This window comes from Desmodus rotundus, chromosome 11 (genome assembly GCF_022682495.2).
Source record: "Desmodus rotundus isolate HL8 chromosome 11, HLdesRot8A.1, whole genome shotgun sequence".
Taxonomy (NCBI): Eukaryota; Metazoa; Chordata; class Mammalia; order Chiroptera; family Phyllostomidae; genus Desmodus; species Desmodus rotundus.
The window spans coordinates 2,413,322-2,431,711 of record NC_071397.1 but is presented as its reverse complement, the minus strand read 5'-3'; the positions used below and the strand labels follow the sequence as shown (position 1 = coordinate 2,431,711).

General features: G+C 61.0%; 1 protein-coding gene across 1 annotated transcript in view; it reads left to right on the top strand.

The window, feature by feature from the left end:
* GRM4 (glutamate metabotropic receptor 4) overlaps nucleotides 1-18,390 on the top strand; it is a 91,774-nt gene that overhangs the window by 22,055 nt on the left and 51,329 nt on the right. The window contains exon 2 of the mRNA XM_024557919.3: nucleotides 15,759-15,975. Within this exon, the coding sequence (XP_024413687.2) occupies nucleotides 15,759-15,975 (217 nt within the window). The remainder of the gene's footprint in view (nucleotides 1-15,758; nucleotides 15,976-18,390) is intronic.

The following is an 18,390-nucleotide window of genomic DNA, read 5'->3' as shown; positions in this document are numbered from 1 at the left end:
CGGAATGGTGTGAAAGAAGACGCTTGGTAGGGAAGGCCAGCTAGGCAGACCACGTGCACAGGCTGTGAGGGAGCCCACACTCAGGGGCTCGGGGACTGCTGCGTAAGGAGTGCCGTGTGCCCCGTGCCGTGGCCTGTGGGAGGTGATGAGCAGAGGTCAATGAGGCGGCAGGCCCACCCAGGGCTGGGCTTTCCTTCAAAGTGGGGAGGGTTTGGGGCGGGGATGCACGTGGCCAGACTCACGGGCTCACGTTTTAAGTGGTTGTCCGGCCTCAGTGTGTCTGCTGTGTCCCCTGTGTGTCCGTGCATGCGGACCTGGATCGCCAAGTGCAGGAGAACAGGCCAGATGCCAGGGGGCTGTAATTGGGAAGGGGTGTCAGTGCAGAAGGGAGTCACGGGCCTTGCAGGGCCCTCAGCTGAGGGCGCAGGCTGGGCCTCCGCAGCTCCTGAGGGCAGACCTGGAAGCACAGAAGCGCATGGAAGTGACGGGGAGGGAGATTTCTGCTCAGAGCGCTGAAGAGCCCGCAGCACTTCCGCTGGAACGGTCCCTGCCTGAGTGGCGAGGTGCGAGGTGCCACAGTAGGAGGCAAGCAGAGGCCAGAGCCCCTGCCAGGGATGCCCTGGGGCGCTCCCACCTCCTCATCTCGAGTCTCTGGTTGAAGGCACCTTCTTCCAGGGAATGTGGGTGGGTTTGGGCAGACACTCACTTTGCCCCAGTGATGGGGATTTGGACCCTGCGGCAGATGTGGGGAGATGTCCTGGGGCCTGGGGCCAAGCTTCAGGTCCCTCCGAACTGACCCTGCAGACGGCCGCTGTCTGCTGGCACCTAGCGAGGACTCGGCTGTGTCTGCTGTGCTGGGTGGGACCTGCTGCCTGGGACACAGCTTTGCCAGCCCTCAGGCTTTTATGGAGCTTCTGGGACAGGGGCCTGGGCGGGGAGGGACAGGTTAGGAGGGGCCAAGACCCACCTGGGCTTCTCTCTCAGAAAGTGCCAGCTTGGATCTCCAGTTGCTGGAAACTGGAAGCATTGGGCCGGGCCAGGGACAGCCTGTGGGCATCTGCTGTCCGTCTCCTCCCATCTGAGCTGGCGGCTGCTGCCATGGGCTCACGTGGAGGCTGGGCGGCAGGAAAGGGTCTCTGCCTCAGGCGTCGGTGGGCTCTGGTTTCAGCCACCAGCTGAGCAGCTGAGCATGGGCGACCTTCCACTAAGTCCTCGCCTGTGAAATGTGGGTGATAGTATCTACTTGGAAGGTCATGAGGAGTCAGTTAGGTGAGGTAATGGGGAAAGCACCATCACAGGTCGGTCCGCAGCAGACCTGAGGTGAGGGTCACAGGCGTTTTCCCGGGAGGTGACCTCGGGACTCACGGTGGGGATGTGAGAAGACGGGGGAGCTGTGCAGGCACTTTAACGAGCAGGTTCCCTCGGTGCGCGGGCGACGGGGCCCAACCACACGGGACTGCGGGCGTCTGTGTAACAGGCCTCAATGTTGGGCAGGGACTGTCCCGTCCTCCGCCATGTCCCATCCCTGGCACACTGTGGGCAGGGGCAGTGGTCGCTGAGCTGAATCGAATGAGCACTTGGAGGTTTCGGCAGAAGGTGGTAAGAAGTCAGGAGGCCTGGGCAGAGACCCTCCCCAACTCCTAGCTGCCGTTCTTTAGGAGAAGCTGGGCCCTTCCTGGTGGGAGGCCACATTTCTGGGCTGAGAATCACAGGAGCAGCCACCGGGGAGCTGGAGGGGCTCAGAGGTGAGTCAGTCCAACCCGTGTCCCCACCGGGAGGCAGCAGAGTGTGATCGATGGCAGGTGGGGCCCAGCTCTGAGGGTTCAAATCCCAGCTTGGCCACTTGTCTATGAGCAAAGCACTTCAGCTTCTCTGGACTGCAGTTCCCTCACCATAAAATAGGCTAAATGGTGGTGTGTGCCTGTGTGTGCGGCACGCTCCTGCGAGGACTGAGTAAGTTAGGGCGTACGCAGCGCTCAGGACACCTGGGCTGTACAGGAAGCCCTCAGGAAGGTACGCTGTCGTCGAGGGTGGTTACCATTGTGGTTACCAGATGGGAAACGTGGGGTGTGGGGAGGAGGAGGGTCTAGACCCTCCTTCAGGCTCTGGCAGCCCCCATTCTCTTCTTCCCAGCACTCCCAGAGGTGTGGCTGTGTGTGATGGTGGGAAGCTGCCCCGAGACCCTGAGACCGTCCCTCCCCCTGGACTCAGCTCCCTAAGGACAGGGTTTTGCCTGCTTTTTTTTTTGCTCACTGGGGCCCCCTGGTGCCTACATGGTGCGGGGAGCGCAGTGAGTGCTGAGCCAGTGATACCTTCTGAATGAATGAGTGACGGGGTGGGAGGCCCTTATCAGCCCAGCCCTTGCCAGAGGCCAGAAGCCCTCATTTTGCAGGTGGAGATGGGGCTTCCATGGCAAACGTCCCCCGAAATGGAGCCCCAGGGTGCAACACCACCCTGAGTGTACCTGCGTGTGGCCCCTTCCTGAGGGTGCCAGTGGCCAAGGGTGGCCGGGGGCAGCCAGGAGTAGGAGAAGCCCCTGCAGGCTGGGTGCTCAGCAGCCGGCTCAGCCCCAGGGCCCCAGTGGAGGCAGTGCTGGGTCAGCGGGGTGGGCAGGGAGAGGTGAACTCCAGGAGAGGCTGACCACCAGCCTGCCTATCCATTTCCCAATTTCCTCATCTGGACCAGGCCAGCGGTTTTCAAACTCTTCCTCTAAAAGCAGGTGTTTTCCTGACAGAGTACTGTAGAGAAACTCGTTGGTGAGAATCAGGCAGACGCAGACTGCTGCTGTGGTTCACCCGTTTACTCACTGACCGTTCAGGCTCATCTGCGGAGCCTGCGGAATGAGGGCTTTAGTGCCGGCTGCGGTCCTAAGTCCCGGCTATGGCAGTGAGCAGGGCAGACAGAAACCACCGCAGAAACCAAACTAATAGCCGCGTCCCCGTGGGCTTGACGTTTCAGTGGGAGGCAGAGGATCAGACACGTGGATGACATGTATGGTATTGTAGGTGGTGGTAAGTGGGGACAGCCCGTGCAAAGGCCCTGAGGTGGGTCCTGCCTGTTTGGGGGGTGGGTGGGAGGTGGGAGACCAGCCTGCCGCCAGGCCCAGGGTGGTAGCAGCAGACGAGGAGCTGTGGTCGGTTCTGGTTCTGTTTCTAAGGTGGAGCCTGCAGTAACTGCTGACAAACCCGGCTGGGGAGAGGAGAGGAGTCGGGGTTGTGTTCGACGTTGGTCAGGCTGGGAAGGACTCGGGCAGGATCTGGGGGTTGGAGGCTCCGTCAGCTTTGGGCATTTGGAGTTTGAGATGCCCATTTGCTGACCACGGGGAGCAGGCAGTGAGTGAGAGCCCGAGTTCAGGGACTTGTCATCCCGCTGTGGGTGGCCCGGGAGTGAGTGGAGAGAGAGACAGGGGCTGGGGGACTGCGCCCTGGGGTCATCAGGGTCTGTCAGGGAACGGAGGCAGGACCAGCAAGGAGGCTGAGGAGGAGCTGCCTGGGAGGAAGGAGGGCACTTGGAGAGGGGCTTGGGCTGCCAAGTGGGGGGCCTGCATGGTTGTCAAATGCAGTGGCAGGAAGGGGGTGTCAAGTGTGTGGGGGACTGGCTGGAGGGCTCGGGGCCAGGAGCCCCTCCAAGCCATGGCCTGGTGTTCTGCCCTGGGGGTCCCCTGTCCTTGCCTGCTTGACTGCACCTTCCTTCCGGGCCAGTTTTGGCTTCGTCCCTGCCCAGGGCTCAGGCCCCTTTCCCCAGCAAAAGCCCCAGAGCTCTGGTGGGGCCTTCCTCCTGCCAGCCTGGCTGTGGCCCGGGCCGGATGTGACACAGATTACCTGGAGTGACGGTGCTGTGACTTTTACTGGGTGAGTTCAGTAACGTTACACATCCCGTTGTATTACTATGGAGCCACGTGATGCATGTGGTACGGACAGGAGCCTGACTTGGGAGCACACTCGGCAGACTGTGGTGAATTACCTCTCAGCCTGGCCACACCCCACCGCTGGCCCTCAGCGTGTGCCACACGGTCAGCGGGACACGGGTGACACAGACGCCCCAGGGCACCCCTCTCTGGGGTCGTCCCAGTGTCGCATGCTGTGGGCGGGTTGGCCAGTTTGTGGAAGAGGCTTCTGGATGTCACTCCCACAGAGCAAAGGCCCCTCCCTCTGTCCTTGCTTTGTGAGTCCAGTGGGGTGGGGTCATTAAGCCCCCGTTGACCAGAATGTGGAAACTGAGGCACAGAGATATGAGCAGCATGCTCAAGGGGTGGGGGAGGGCCCGGCATGGACCCCTGGCTGCCCCCCGAGGCAGGAGGGAATGTGGAGTGCAGGCAGAGTCAGGCGGGCTGTGGGGGAGAGCGCGCAGGTGCTGGGGGCAGCCAACCCTGGCCCCAAATCCCTTTTTGCCGCTTGCCATATGCTTTTCATTTCTGTGTTTTCTTGGGCCCCAGTTTTCTCATCTGAGAAGTGAGGTAGTAAGTGGTGTTCACTTCCCAGGGTGGCTGGAGAAGGGTTGAATGAGATAAGCCCTGTGAAGCGCTGGTGGGACCCTGGCTGCTGGTTCTAGTATCGCCAGTGACCCCGGAGCAGCCTCTTGCCTGCCGACACCCCTGCCCGGGTATCCAGGTGCCTGGCCTGGCCCAGCCAGTTACCCGTCCCCAGTGCCTGCCCAGGTGCATCCTCAGCTTGGCGCCCCGGGACTGCAGCCATCTGGGCTGGTCCAGAGCCCCTGGCCCCCTGGACAGGGGAGTGGCCCAGCACTGCCAGCTCCCTGGCCCACGGGAGCCCTCGGCATGGACAAAGCCCAGCTGGACACAGACAACAGCGTGGTGGTGACCCGAGGGAAAGGGGGTGGGGGAGGGGGAGGAGGGGGAGGGGGGAGAGTGGTGATGGAGGGAGATGTGATTTGGGGTGGTGAACATACAATACAATGTACAGATGATGTATGATAGAGTCGTATACCTGAAACCTGTATAACTTCATCACCCAATGCCACCCCAATAAACTCAGAGGACACAAAAAGCCCAGATTTGCCATCAGATGGGCCTGGGTGCCACTCCTGATGCCAGTGCAGGTGATGGGGGTCTCCCTCAGCTTTCTGAACCGTGCCTCCTCCTGAGTGACCTGGGCTGGGGTTCCCTGCCTCAGGGCTGGGGACCAGCAGCAGGAAGTCTGGGCTCGCTAACCGCTGTGCCTGGTGTGCGGACAGAGGTCGGACTGTGGTTTGCTCCCCTTTCCAAGCCTCTGTGACGTCCATTCCCCCACATGAGCCCCACAGCGGGGTGGCCAGAGCCCATAGTCTCACCACTGTGCCCACTTGGCCAATGAGGAGAGGGGGCTCACGGGAGAGGTGACTTGCCCACGGTCACAGAGCCGGGCAGCGGGCAGCGGGCAGAGGGTGCGGCAGCCTGCCTCTCGCCTCCGAAACGGGCTTTGAGCCCTTCCTGGAAGAGGGGCACAGCGCCGTGGTCCCCTGGGGCTCCCCCAGGTCCCTGCCCTCTCCCATCCCTGGCCTCCTCCACATGTATCATCCTTGACAAGGTTATGGAGTCAGCATGTAAAACCTACAAAAATGAGGATAATTTATTGATCTACATTTTGCTGATGAAATAGGACAAGTGCTGATTTGAGGATTTCACTTGCTCTCAGCCGGCGTCTCATCTGAGGTCGTCTCTCTGAGAGCGTCGGAGCCTTCCTCTGCCAGCCGGCCCAGGCTCTCCGCCCCACACCCCCTCTTCTCCAGCCTTACCAGCCAGCCCCCCTTTTCTTCCGGGGCTTCTAAGAAATCATCATGTTTACGAGGGTGAGACGAGGGGCTGAATAAAGTGCTTTCTGGGGAGATATTTGTTCAAAGGCCTGTTGCCTGCATCTGGCTGGTTCTCTCCAGGAATACATAATTCAGAACAGGCCTGGAAATTAGACCAAGTGTCCGCTTGCTCCCCCAATTAGTGGCTGGGCAGCTCGGGGAGGTGAGGGATGCTGGAGGGATCCCTCCGCCCTGGGGCGGGAGGAAGGAGACAGGAGAGCATCTTCTGTGCACCGTACCCTCTGCAGCGGCATGCCTGTGGCTTCCCCTGGGGACAGCGTCAGGCCCCCTGGGAATTGACCGGAACTCGGTCACTGACAGCTCTGTGGCCTCAGCGGTGCCCCAGGGCTCTGAGCCTCGCCCCCCCCCCACGGTGTCCATGGCACTGTGAAGCTTGTCCTCAGGCTGGCTGTGTGGAGGACAGCAGTGGTCCTTTGTGTGTGGCGCGCCTGCCCTGTGCCAAGTGCTGCGCCTGGTGGCCAAGGACACAGTGGTGAGGAGATGGTCCCTGGATTCGTGGAGCTGGTGCTTTACGGGGAGGCAGGCGACGAATAAGTACATACAGAGCATGTTAGAAAGCATCGTTGTGTGGGGGGTCAAAGCAGGCTGTGGTGGGGGTGGGCGCAGGGGAGGGGGGCGAGGCTGCTGGGAAGGCCCTCCAGGGAAAGTGACACTGGAGCATTCTTGGAGGGAGGGAAGGGAGCCACAGGCACACCTGGGTGGAGGGGCATTCAGGCACAGGGAGTGGCCAAGGCAGAGGCCCTGAGGCAGTGCGTGCCTGGCATGTTTCTTGACAGCCAGGAGGCCAGTGTGGCTGGAGCCAGGACAGCGAGGCCAAGCCGGTGGTGGCCGCAGATGAGGTTAGAGGTAACGTATGCAAAAATGCTCTGGTGAAATGCCAGGTGTTGCTGTTAATTTTGACAGCTCGCCCGACACTGAGCTGGAAAGGGCATTTTATTAGCACCTGGCTGGGCCCCCGAAGAAAGGCTGGCCTGTGAGTTTTGCTGGAAGAGGGGAGGCCTGTTCTCCTTTCTGTCTCCTGCCACCGCAATGGCCCAGTTCTTCCGGCTGCAGGCCGGCACGAGCTCCTCTGCAGCTATTTCCCCAATGCGACGTCAGGAGAGAAAAGAGGCCACTTGTGACTCTGGGGCCATGCTGTGGGGTGGGACGGGCACGGGCCTGGCGAGGGGCCCCAACCTGGCCTGTGGGGCACTGCTGACCCCGGAGGTGCCCACGCATTCTGGCTGTGCCTACAGCCTTCGGAGAGCAGTCAGTGGCTGTGAGCCCCCGCTCCGGCAGCCCTGGGTGGAGTTGGTGATCCTAATTAAAAGCTTGGGTCCAAAAGGCTTGACGGGAGAATGTCTAATTAAATCAGTTTCCTCTCGTCGGGGACACGGAGGTTTGCGTATAATCTTTGGTGTTGGAGACAGATGGGCCACTTCAGCCCACAGCGTGGCAGCCAGGGGTGGCGGTGGGCCATGCTCGGAGGGGGCGTGGGGCCGCCTGAGGACCCTGCCCCACAGGGGATGTGGGCCGCCCTTCTCGTCACTGACGGCTGCTGCTCTCACCCTCAGAGTCTGCGTGGGTGTGCACGCACACGTGTGTGGCTCTCTTGTGTAAGGGAAGACAAGTTTTACACGGGAGTTAGTGGCACGGGCTGCGGGCTCGCTCTTCTGCGTTTACAGCCTGGCTGAGCCGCTCGCTGGCCACGTGCCCTCGGGCAGAGGCCGCCCCTCTCTGTGCCTCCATGTGGGGACACTGGGGAGGAGGAGAGGCCCGCTTTGTGTGGCTGCTGTCAGACGGAAGGTGTTCAGGCACATGAAGCCACTCAGGTCAGTTCTTGGCGCATAGTGAGCACTCACTCAGGGGTGAGTGTTCAGTGCTGTGTGTGTGTGTGTGTGTGTGTTCGGGTGAATTTAATTCAATTCGGCCCTCCCGGCCTGTGGTGAGTGTGAGCCTGACACATCCAGGCGTGTGAGGCGGAGAAAGGAGCCATCCAGGCTTTCCTGGAGCAAGAGCACTGTGCCACCGCGCCCGCCCCATCGGGGAGGTGACGCTGCTGGAACAAGCCACCCCCACGTGGGTGGCTTAAAGCGCACACAGGCAGTACCTGCTGCTGTGCGTGGTGCCGAGGCTGGCTGGGCGCTCTGCCCCGCCTGCTCAGGTTCGGGGCTGGTTGGGACCGTGGCTGCTCACGGTCCCAGAGGGACGTGTGCCCGGCGGGGGCTCACGACTGCAATGGAATGCTCTGGCCTGGGAGTGATGGTCTCTCCTGTTCCCAGCTCATTGGCCAGAACATGTCGCATGGCCCCAGCCAACGTCGGGAGCAGGGAGTCGGATCTCGGAGCTGTCCCGGGTCTGTACCCACCGTTGTTTCTGCGCACACTCGTTCGTTATTGGCTCTTTCACTCGAGTGTCAGCCCCCTGACGGCAGGGGTTTTTTGTCTTTGTGTGCTTTCCCCAGTGCTGACGATCACGTAAGGCGCCTAGTAGGTGCTCAGGAAGCCATCACGGAGTGAGTGAGTTCACGCAGGAATCAGCAGTCTCTGAACGGGAGCAGCCGAGGCCAAGGGACCGCATGGGCCTTATGGGCGAACTTTACTGTCTTTTGAGAACCTTTGTGCCTCAAAGACTCTCACGTCCACCTCCCAGTGACAATGGAAAAATGCTGCGGGCCACAGTGTGACAGCAAAGGGCCTGTGGGACCCAGGGCAGAGGAGGGCCAGGGTCACCCAGTCCCCAGGCCTGGGGAGGGGTAGAACTGGGAAGGCCCTGGGGTGGGAAGGCAGGCAGGCTAGCCGGGGCCAGGCCGGCAATCGATGGCACTAGGGCACAGGTCTGCCAGCGCAGGGCCAGTTCCCTAAGTGACGGGACGCGCGGCTGGGAGTCAGCGGCCAGTCCATGTCTGTAGAGCAGAGTAACGAGATCTGATTAATGAGGGCGTCCTGAAGTGCGTAGCCCAGGCCAGCCTGACCCGAAATCCCGAAATCCCAGAGGGTCTGTGGGGAAGTGGCCAGCAGCCCCCAAATGGCTCAGCAGGTGTGGGGGTAGGCCCCCAGCATGTGGCCCTGGAGGAGGCAGTGGGGCAGGTGGCAGCCTCTTCTGTCTGGGCCCTATCCTAGTCCTTCCAAAGGCCACCCAGACCCCAGCCCAGTCCCTTGCCCAGGGTGCCCCCTCCACTCCTTTCCAAGCTCTGGAATTCCCTTCTCTGTTCTTTGATCATTGTGGGGGCACCGTCATGGGCTGTGGGTGTCTGAGGCTTCCTTGGGCCTGTCCTAAGCTGCGGGGCACTGTTGCCGTCTGCTCTTGAACCTGTCACATGGGCTTGGTCAGGGCGGACTCCCTCCTTGGCACTGGGCAGTTGGACTCTCCCTGCAGCTCCCTGCAAGGCCCCAGGAATCCCTGGTTGCCCCAGACCCAGCACTTCAGCCTGGAGGTGTTCCGCTCTGAGGACCTCCTTTCTCAGTCCCCACCCCTAGGCTAGTTCCCTGAAGGTGGGTTATTTACATCCACGTTCTCTGTACCTGGTGGACAGATGGGAGGGTGTGTGCCCAGTTCTCAGTGAGACCCCCCTCCCCACCCCCCGACTGGCCACACCTCTTGCCCCTCTGGGTGGCGCAGCAAGGCCCCTGCATGGCTTAGGTGGGCAAGAGGTGTCGGGTTGGGGAACAGTGCCCCTCAGTCCTGACCGTGCAGGCCGGGCCTTTGGAAGCTGGCCTTCTCTCTAACCCACACACTCCTGCCCGCATAGCTTTCATGTCCCTAAAAGCCTTCCTTTTCTTTTTTTTTTTTTTTTTTAAGATTTTATTTATTTTTAGAGAGGGGAACGGAGGGAGAAAGAGAAGGAGAGAAACACCAATGTGTGGCTGCTTACTGGGGACCTGGCCCACAACCCAGGCATGTGCCCTGAGTGGGAATCGAACTGGTGATCTTTTGGTTTGCAGGCTAGTGCCCAACCCACTGAGCTACACCAGCCAGGACAGCCTGGCTGCCTTTTATCTGTGAAGAAAACAGCCAGTGCTGAGAGCCCAGCACTCACGCAGCCATGGTCAGAAAGGCCAGGAGCAGGCAGCCAGCTCCAGGGTCTGCGTGGTCCCATGCAGGGTCCCTGCTCCCTGGGTGAGGGGACACAGGAGGGCAGGTGGGGTCCCGAGGTCTGTGTGGGCCCTGGCCTGGGCTGGGCTCACTGCAGAGGTGGCCGCAGGATCCCAGCCTGACTCTGGCTGCCTGGCCTGGCTTGTGGGCAGAACAGAAGGAGCAGGTCAGCTGGGTCCGTGAGCAGGCCCTGAAGCCCAGACGTGGGTGGCGAGCAGGGAGGCAGCGCGGCCCTGTGTGCCTTCTTTCTGGCATCTCCTGGCTCTGATACTCAGCGGGCATGTCCATCTTTCTGAGCCTCGCTTTCCTCAGTCTGTAGAATGGGCCCAAGGGCCAAAGCCTCGCCTCCCTCCCCGGAATAACCTCTAGCATTTGCCGGGGGCCCATGTTTTAAGCATTGTGGGTGCCCACTAACGCAGTCCTCTCTGCTGTAACTGTGACTCCTTAGAGGGGAGGGAACCGAGGCCCAGAGCGGCCTCTCGCTCCTCCAAGGTCGCACAGGATGGCAAAGCTGGGCTGCACAGCCCTGGGAAGGCTGGCTCCACAGTGCTGCTGGACGCTGAGGTGCTGTGCCAGCAGTAGGGAGGGGAGGGGATGGGAAGAGGAGGTGCTTTCAATCACAGAAGCTCACAAGCGGTTTGGGGTTTCTGTCTGGTGGCCCTGGGGGTATCCATGGTAAGGCCATCGGCATCTAGCCACGTGGCTTGGGGCGCCCTGGCCTTGTGCAGGTCGGGGTGGGGCTCCCTCCCGAGTGTTCTGAAGAGCCGTGAGCAAAGCGCTGGCCTCAGGAGACTGCGCCCTAAGCGAGCTCGGAGACGCTGGGCAGGCCGGCCCCCTCCCAGCCCCTGCTGCTCCTCTGGGTGGTGTGGGGTGCGGGCTGGCTGCTCTCGGGGCCTCAGACTGCACTAGCCTGGGAGCCGGGCATCTGGAGCCTGAGCTGTGGGCATTGTGGGCACGGCCAGCGTCACCACACCTGGGCAGGTGTGTCAGCACACAGCCCAGAAGAGTCAGGCCCTGAACATGTGTGCTTGTGTGGGCACAACACACATACATACTTACACACACGTGTGCACATACACACGGGCCTTTGCACTGGCTGCTCCCTCTGCATGGAACACCCTCCCTCAGATACCCAGGGGGCTTCCTCCTTTCTCTGCTGGGGTCTTGACTCAGAAGTCACCTTGTTAGAGGCGGTGTCCCTGGCCCTTCTGTCCGACGGGGCCCTGTTCCTCCCCTTCCTTCTTTGTCCTCCTGGGCCTTCCTCGCCGTTAGCCGCTCTGTGCCACCTGTCCACCGCCATCTCTGCCTAGACTGGGCAGTGGTCACTGTTCACCCCCAGGACTCGGCACCGCACCTGGTGGGCGGTCGCCCTCGGGGACTTGCTGGGAGGAGAACATGAGTGAGTGTGCTGCGTACGTGTGTGCCAGGGCACATGCCCCGTGTGTGTGAGTGTGCGTGCATGTGTGTTCGTGCTGCACACACACACAGGTGCACTTGGCATTCACCTTCATTGTTGCTCAAGCCTGGAAGCAGCTTTTGTCTTTCCACACGTGGCACGAATCTGCTTGTCTCTGAGGAAGCGGGAGACCGAGGAATATTTGCGGGCACCCTCCCCCTTCAGTCTCCCAGCCCTTCCATAAGTGAGGCTCCCCTGGGGCCAGCTGCAGACACACTGTGCGTCACTCAGCGGGTTTCACCTGCCCCTGCCCAGGGCGTCCCCCACAATGCAGTAGGGGTCACTAATTTGGGGACTGGGATCAATCCAGTTCCCTTCCTCCGCTCCCCACAAACCCCACATGGCCTTGCCCAGCACAGCGGGGTGCCTTAGAAGGCCTGTTAAATTGACAAGGAGACCAAGCATCCCAGCGCCTGAGGGATGTGCCTGGCGCCCTTGGAGCAGCCTGACTCCATGCTGTGGGAGGTCTGAGCAGACTCTGTGGAGGATGAGGGCGGAGGGAGGGCTGCCTGGAGGTGGCGACGTTTGAGCTGGGATTTGCCTCACAGGGAAGATTGGATGTGAGGAGATGAGGTCACGGGCTCTGTGGACAGGGAGGAAAGAGAAAAAGACAGACAGACAGACCTGGAGCAGGACCCTTGTGGTTGGCCGAGTGCGGCTGGAATCTAGGTCCTTGCTGACTCTTGCCCTCCAAGGAGGATGTGACAGGAGGTGCTCAGAGTGTTGCGACGGTGAGGAGGCAGAGAGGAAGGCCGAGAGGAGGGAGGAGCTGGCGGTGGGGCTGGCTTGGCTGCCTCCCTCCCTGTCTCTCACGCTAGGAAGGGTCCCTGAGGAGAATGTTAATCCAGACCCTCCTCCACCCCTGCTGTCGCCTGGCTGTGGAGATAGTGAGAGTGGAGGGGACATCAGAGCCCCACTCAGGCCAGGCTGTTGCAGTCACCCCGCCCATGGTGTCCCTGGGCAGTTCTGGCTCCCTTGGACCTCAGGCCCAGCTGGGGTGGGGCGGGGGTGGGGAGGCGTGTCTGTAAGGGGGGGTGTGTGACTGCAGACCTGTGTGACCACAGAGACGGAGCTGGGAGCTGGAGGCGGGAGGGGGTGGGCGCAGGGCAGAGTCCTGGGGTAAAAAAGTCAGGGGCAAGGGGAGAGGGCCGCCAAGAGGAAGACGGGACAATAGCTCCCACAGGAGGACTCCTCATGGGTGTCCCCGCCGGGCTGAGTGCCTGAGTGGGAGTGGGGATGGCAGGTGGTGTGGAAGGAGGAAGGAGGGGCAAGTGGGAAGTGCCTCTCCGCCCTATTCTGCCACCAACCCTGACACCTCCAGGGGCCTCCTGCCCTCTGCTGTGCGTGTGACGCCCTTTTGATTCTGGGCTGTGTTGGGAGAGAACGTTAGAAGCAGGAGCCGATCTTCTAATTAGCAGGAGAGCAGGTTCCTGGGTGTGTGACTAGGGCCGGGCCAGAGGTGAGCTACCAAAGGGACAGAGACTGTGGCAAAGGCTGCCCCGCAGTCTGGTCCGGCAGCAACCTCCACCGCCTTCTCCAGCCCCAGCTGCAGCCTCAGGGACTTCTGTCCAGAGCCATGAGTTGGAGGTGGCATTAATTTTGTTCTGTTTTGTTGGCTAATTAAACCATAAGGACATTTCAGACGCGTTCAGAAGCACGACAAACGGCAGTGAGCGCTCCTGCGAGTACCGCTCCAGGCGTTGCTCCAGGACCAGGTGGTCTCTTGGTCCACACTCTCCCACCCAGCTCCTCTGAAGGGCGCCCCCGATTTATCCCTACCTGTTTCGGTGCATGTCTCTAGGGCAGTGGGTCTCAGCGGGCACAGTGTTGTCCCCAGGGGAGATCTGACAGTGTCTAGAGACATTTTTGGTTGTCACAGCAGGGGGGGGTGCCGTGGCATCTAGGGGATGGGTAGGGGATGGGGATGCTGCTAACCCTCCTACAATGCACAGGACAGCCCCCCCAAAAGAATGGTCTCCCCAAAGTGCATATTAATAGTGCCAAGGCTAAGGAACCCTGCTCTGAGACACCGGGACTCTCAAAAACCAACGAACAGCAACCATAGTCGTTATCAGACTTCAAAAATAGTACTATTTTTTAAATGAACCATCAACTAGCCAATCAGAGCCTACATTTCGAGGGTGCCATTTCAGGCAGGAAAGGAGACGCAGATCTCACCCAGATCCAAATGCGGGTTGTGTTCTAAATAGGAGCTATGTCTGGAGGGAGCTGCGTGCAAAAGGTGCAGAAGGCGCAAGGCGAAAGGCCCCGCCCAACCCTGCGCAGCCTCCGGTTCCCTCCGCGGTTTGCAGCTGAGTGTGCGCCGCCCCTCAGCAATAAGCAGGTCTGCACGCTGCTGCTTCTCGGTCGTGTTGTTCTATGCTGTGCCTTAGGGAGCGGTCCAGAGCAGCCGAGGAAGGCAGTGCATGCCCTTTTTCACAGCTGCAGAGTATTCTTTGCATGGCCAGCGCATCTTTCACCACGCTGTTTCCAGAGCGTCGCTTGTTGCAGAGGGCGCCACAGTGAATGACAAAGAGCAGCGACTGGTTTGCTTGTTCACTCGCCTGCCGCTCACCTCCTGCTGGGTGGCCTGGCCCGCAGTCTGGGGGTCGGGGGCCCCTGACGTGTAGAGCACACAGAACTGCAAGGAGAGGATCGCTCAGAAGATTGGGAACACCAGTCCTCGGTTCGCCCCTCCCCCAGCCTCGCCCCCCCCACCCCCCCCCAGGGACTTGGTCCTTTTCCAGTGAGGGGCCTGCTGGAGCCTGCTGGGGCATTGCAGGGGCTGGGGGGGGATGCCCTTTTCGTAAGAGGGGTCCTCAGTGGAAGGTGCACCCCACCTCTCCTTGGGGAAAGGGCACAGGCATAGGCTCGGTGGGCGACCACTTGTCCAGGGGGCGCCCCAACCCTTTGGCCCCAGAATGTTTTCCTGCCTCAGTTTTCACGGGGACGGAAGATCTGGCCATGAGTTTTTTTGGTTTTGTTTTTGGCCGAGATTGAACCTTAGTGATTCCTTAGAGACATGAATTTTAGATCTGACATCAGCCCAGATGGGTATGACGACCCCTGCACCCCGTCACCCCGGTCAGCTGAGGGAATAGCAGGGGGCACGCAGGAAGGGCCCGTGCACTGGGGATGTGAGTGTGGGCCGGGGAGGAGGGAAGGTGCAGGAGGGTCCACAGCCCCTTCCACGCCCTTTGGGGACGGTGATGCCAACCACCGGAGGAAGGGGGAGCTTCAGGGCTCTGCTCCTCGCCTTTTCCCAGGGGAAGGCAGGCGGGGCTGTGGCCTGGAAAGTGCTCCCTGGCTGGGGCAGCGGGGGCAGGGGCAGGGGGGGCTGGGGCAGCAGGCCTGGAGTGTGCTGCTGAGAGGCTGTGGGCCCAGGGGGGCCCTTCCCCTCTGGGTCCTGGGTCCCAGGCTGTGAAGAGAGGGGCTTCCCAGAGGCCCCACCCACAATGGCCTCCTGGGGCACCATCCATGGGAGGGTGGGGCTGGGGGGGCTGGAGCTCAGTGGGGGAGGAAGGAGGAGCCTGAGTCCAGAGGGAGTGGGGGGGGGTCACGCTGGGCGGTGACCTAGGGGCTGGGGGGTGGGGGGGAAGGGAGATGGACCAAGTGACCCCTCAGGGCTCCCTCTCACACCCTCACCCACCGCATCCCCAGGCGGAACGATCTCACTCACCTGGGGATTTTCCCCAGCTGGAATCTTCCAGCTCTTTCAGGGGTGTCCCACCTGTGGGGGCCGCATGGGGCCCAGAATGGCTGTGAGTGCGGCCCAACACACAATCATAAATTTACTTCAAATGTGATGAGATGTTTTTGTGATCACGTGTCCCAGTGTATTGAACGTGTGGCCCAAGACAATTCTTCTTCCTAGGTGGCCCAGAGACGCCAAAAGGTTGGACGCCCCTGGCCCAGAGGTCCCTGGGGTGTGCATACACTGGAGCGTATGTGTGCACGTGTGTGAGATTCCCGAGGACTCTGTGGTGTGTACGTGTGTGCTGTTGGGGGACCACCAGCCACCGGACCCAGATGAGGCTAGCTGGGAGATTTCTGGAGGACCGAGAGGCCGACATGACAGTCACTTGTCACTCCAACGCAGCCTCACTTCTGCTGGGCGTGGGGAAGGCAGGCCCGGGGCACAGGATCCGGGAGAGCTGACTGGAGGCGGGAGGCATCGGGACCCTGGGCTGGAGCCAGGGGTCGGGCCGGCCAAGCACCTGCCCAGCCTCTCTCTGGGCCTCGGTTTCCTCCATGCCCCAGGGTCTCCCCAGGATCAGAGGAGGCTGTGCCCCTGGGGAGGGCTGGGGTGGACAGGAGGGCCGTGGGACAGGAGGAAGGTCGGTGCGTAGGGGTGTGGTGCTGGCTGGGCAGGGTGGGGGTGCCAACCACCCCCATTAGTGGCCCCTCTCACCCCCAGATCCCCCAGATCAGCTACGCCTCCACAGCCCCCGACCTGAGCGACAACAGCCGCTACGACTTCTTCTCCCGAGTGGTGCCCTCGGACACGTACCAGGCCCAGGCCATGGTGGACATCGTCCGCGCCCTCAAGTGGAACTACGTGTCCACGCTGGCCTCGGAGGGCAGCTACGGCGAGAGCGGCGTGGAGGCCTTCGTCCAGAAGTCCCGAGAGGATGGTGAGTCAGGTGCCCGTCTGCAGGGTCCTGCTCGGGGACGGGGGGCTGTCACAGCACAGTGGCGAGCTCTGCCCGAGAGCCATTTTCTGGGTCCTGCTGTGGGCTCTGCCTGCCCTGGGCCATGCCCCCTATGGGCCTCGGTTCCCCCTCGGAGCACTGGGGACTGGACTGTGGCCTTGCCAGGCAGCTGGGTGACTCCTGGGGGCGAGGGCTGGATGTGAAGGACTTTTGCAGGTGAGGCAGACGTGGGGGGACTGTTGGTATTTCTGCTGTGGGAGCTGGTGGAACAGCCACTGTTCTCAGGCAGAGAGGAGAGGAGAAGACAGGGTGGGGATGGAGGGGGCCTTGTCTAAGGGGGTCAGGGGTCCAGCTAGCGGGTTCTTGGAGCAAGGGTTGTTGGAAGGGTCAGGGATTCAGGGTTGCTAAGATTGAACAGTCTGGTGGGGGTGAAGGGCAGGGGCTGTGGGAGTCACATGTCACTTCCATCTTGGCTGGGGCTTCAGTGAAGTAGGTGCCCCGCGGGTGGGATTTGAGGACTGTGGAAAAGCAGTGTGCTTCCTCGGGCTCCTCCCACTTCTACAGGCTTCCTTTCCCTGGTTAAGCGCACTGCTTTCCCCAAATTGCTTCAGAAGCTTCAGGGATAAAGCTCTTGGTATTAGCAAGTGATAAGAGGCAAACAACAGGGTCTAACGCCTCCTCGGGCTGGAACCTGGGCCTCTGAGTGGGTCTGTGTCAGTGGCCCAGCCGAGGGAGGGCAGCCTGCCCAGGGGCTGTGTGGTGGGCCCTGGGTGGGGGGCTCCACCTGAGTTGGGGGAGCCCTGCCTAGAGGGATGGCTGATTGAGGGCCATGGGGCTGAGGGATGGAGCCTGTCTGCATGGGGTATGGAAGGCCAAGGGGGGAGTGAGAGGCCCTTCCTCCTCTTGGCAGGCCCACCTTCTGGTAGAGAGGGCCCCCTGCCCCCTCTCCTGAGGCCTTTTCTCCAAATAGCTCCCGTGGTGCTCTCGGCCTTGGGGGTGGTGCCTGTGCGTTTGTACCCATGAAACTGTGGACTCTAATTGCTTTTTCTAAGGACCAGTGTCCAGAGGCTGGCGTTGGTAACACCCTGCAGGCAGAGTCCTGCTATAAATCTTGGATAAGCCCCTTTAATTGTACAGCCAAAGCCACTTGGGTACCTGCGACTTGGCAGAGAAGGCGGTGGGAGGAAGTAGGGCAGTGGCTGGCTGATGGCTGCGGCTCCAGGCCCTGCCCGCTCCAGCAGCTGGGCCCAAAGAGGGACGAAGGGCTGGGCCAGCCCCACTCCCGCCTCCAGCCAGATGGGGGGCAGCTCCCCGAGACCCCTGGTGACGGTGTCACACCCTGGTGCGGTGCCAAAGCCCCCTCCTCTGGCTGTGTGCATGTCCTTTCCTCCTTGCCTCAGACTCTGGGCTGGCCCATGCCCCCTCCAAATAAGCCCACTGCCTTTCTGTTCAAGGTGCAGCCTCTGCAGGATCTGGTGACAGAGGTGCCGGGTGGGGGCAGGGACAGAAAGTTCAGCATCCCAGTGTTCAGCCCCTGCACTAAGGGACTGACAGCAGCCCCAGTACTTTCCAGCCCTCCACAGGTGCCCAGAAATGCAGAGTACTCGTCCTATACCGTTGTCCCGGATGTCCCTCTCTGTCCTGTGAGGTAGATACCCCATTTTACCGGGAGGACCTGAGGCACAGAGAGGCCAAATAATAACTGACAGCAGGTCACACAGCACATTGTTGGTAGAGAAGGGATTTGAACCCTGGCAGTCTGGCTCCAGGACTAGGGGTCCTAACTGCTCTGTATTCCTGCGACTCTAGCGTCTATTGTTCCCCTCTGTGTTGACTGAGACCCACGTGGACTGGCCCTGTGCAAAGCACGCGCGCGTGTGCACACACACACACATACACACACGAGGTGTGAAGAGCTGGGGAGGCCCGAGATGTGTGTGAGGCCTGGGTACTGCATTTTATCTGAGGCTAATTTTTCATAAGCACCTACTCAGGCATCGGGCAGTTAGAAAATAAATATAATTTATTTTCCTCAAGATTTTTAAGGACTTATAGAAAAGTAAGAGAACTAGCCCTTCTCCCAGCGCCTCCAGCACAAGGGCTCTCCCGCCCTGCCCCCTGCTCTCCATCCCGAGGCTGAGGGCTGGAGGACCTGGCTGCACTTCCCAGTCTCCTGCCATCGCCCTGCCTGATGTGGGGGGCCCGTCGGTACGTGAGTGAGAAGAAAAGGAGAGAGAAAGCATGCTCCAGCCGGCCAAGTAGAGATCGGGATTGAATGGGCAGGAGAGAGAGGCCACTGTACCGTGTAGCCTAATCCCTGCGAAAGATGGAAGGTGTCTTTGGCTGTATGTTGTATTGATCTGTCCTCTGAAGTAAAAATCAGAGGAGCGCCGGGGA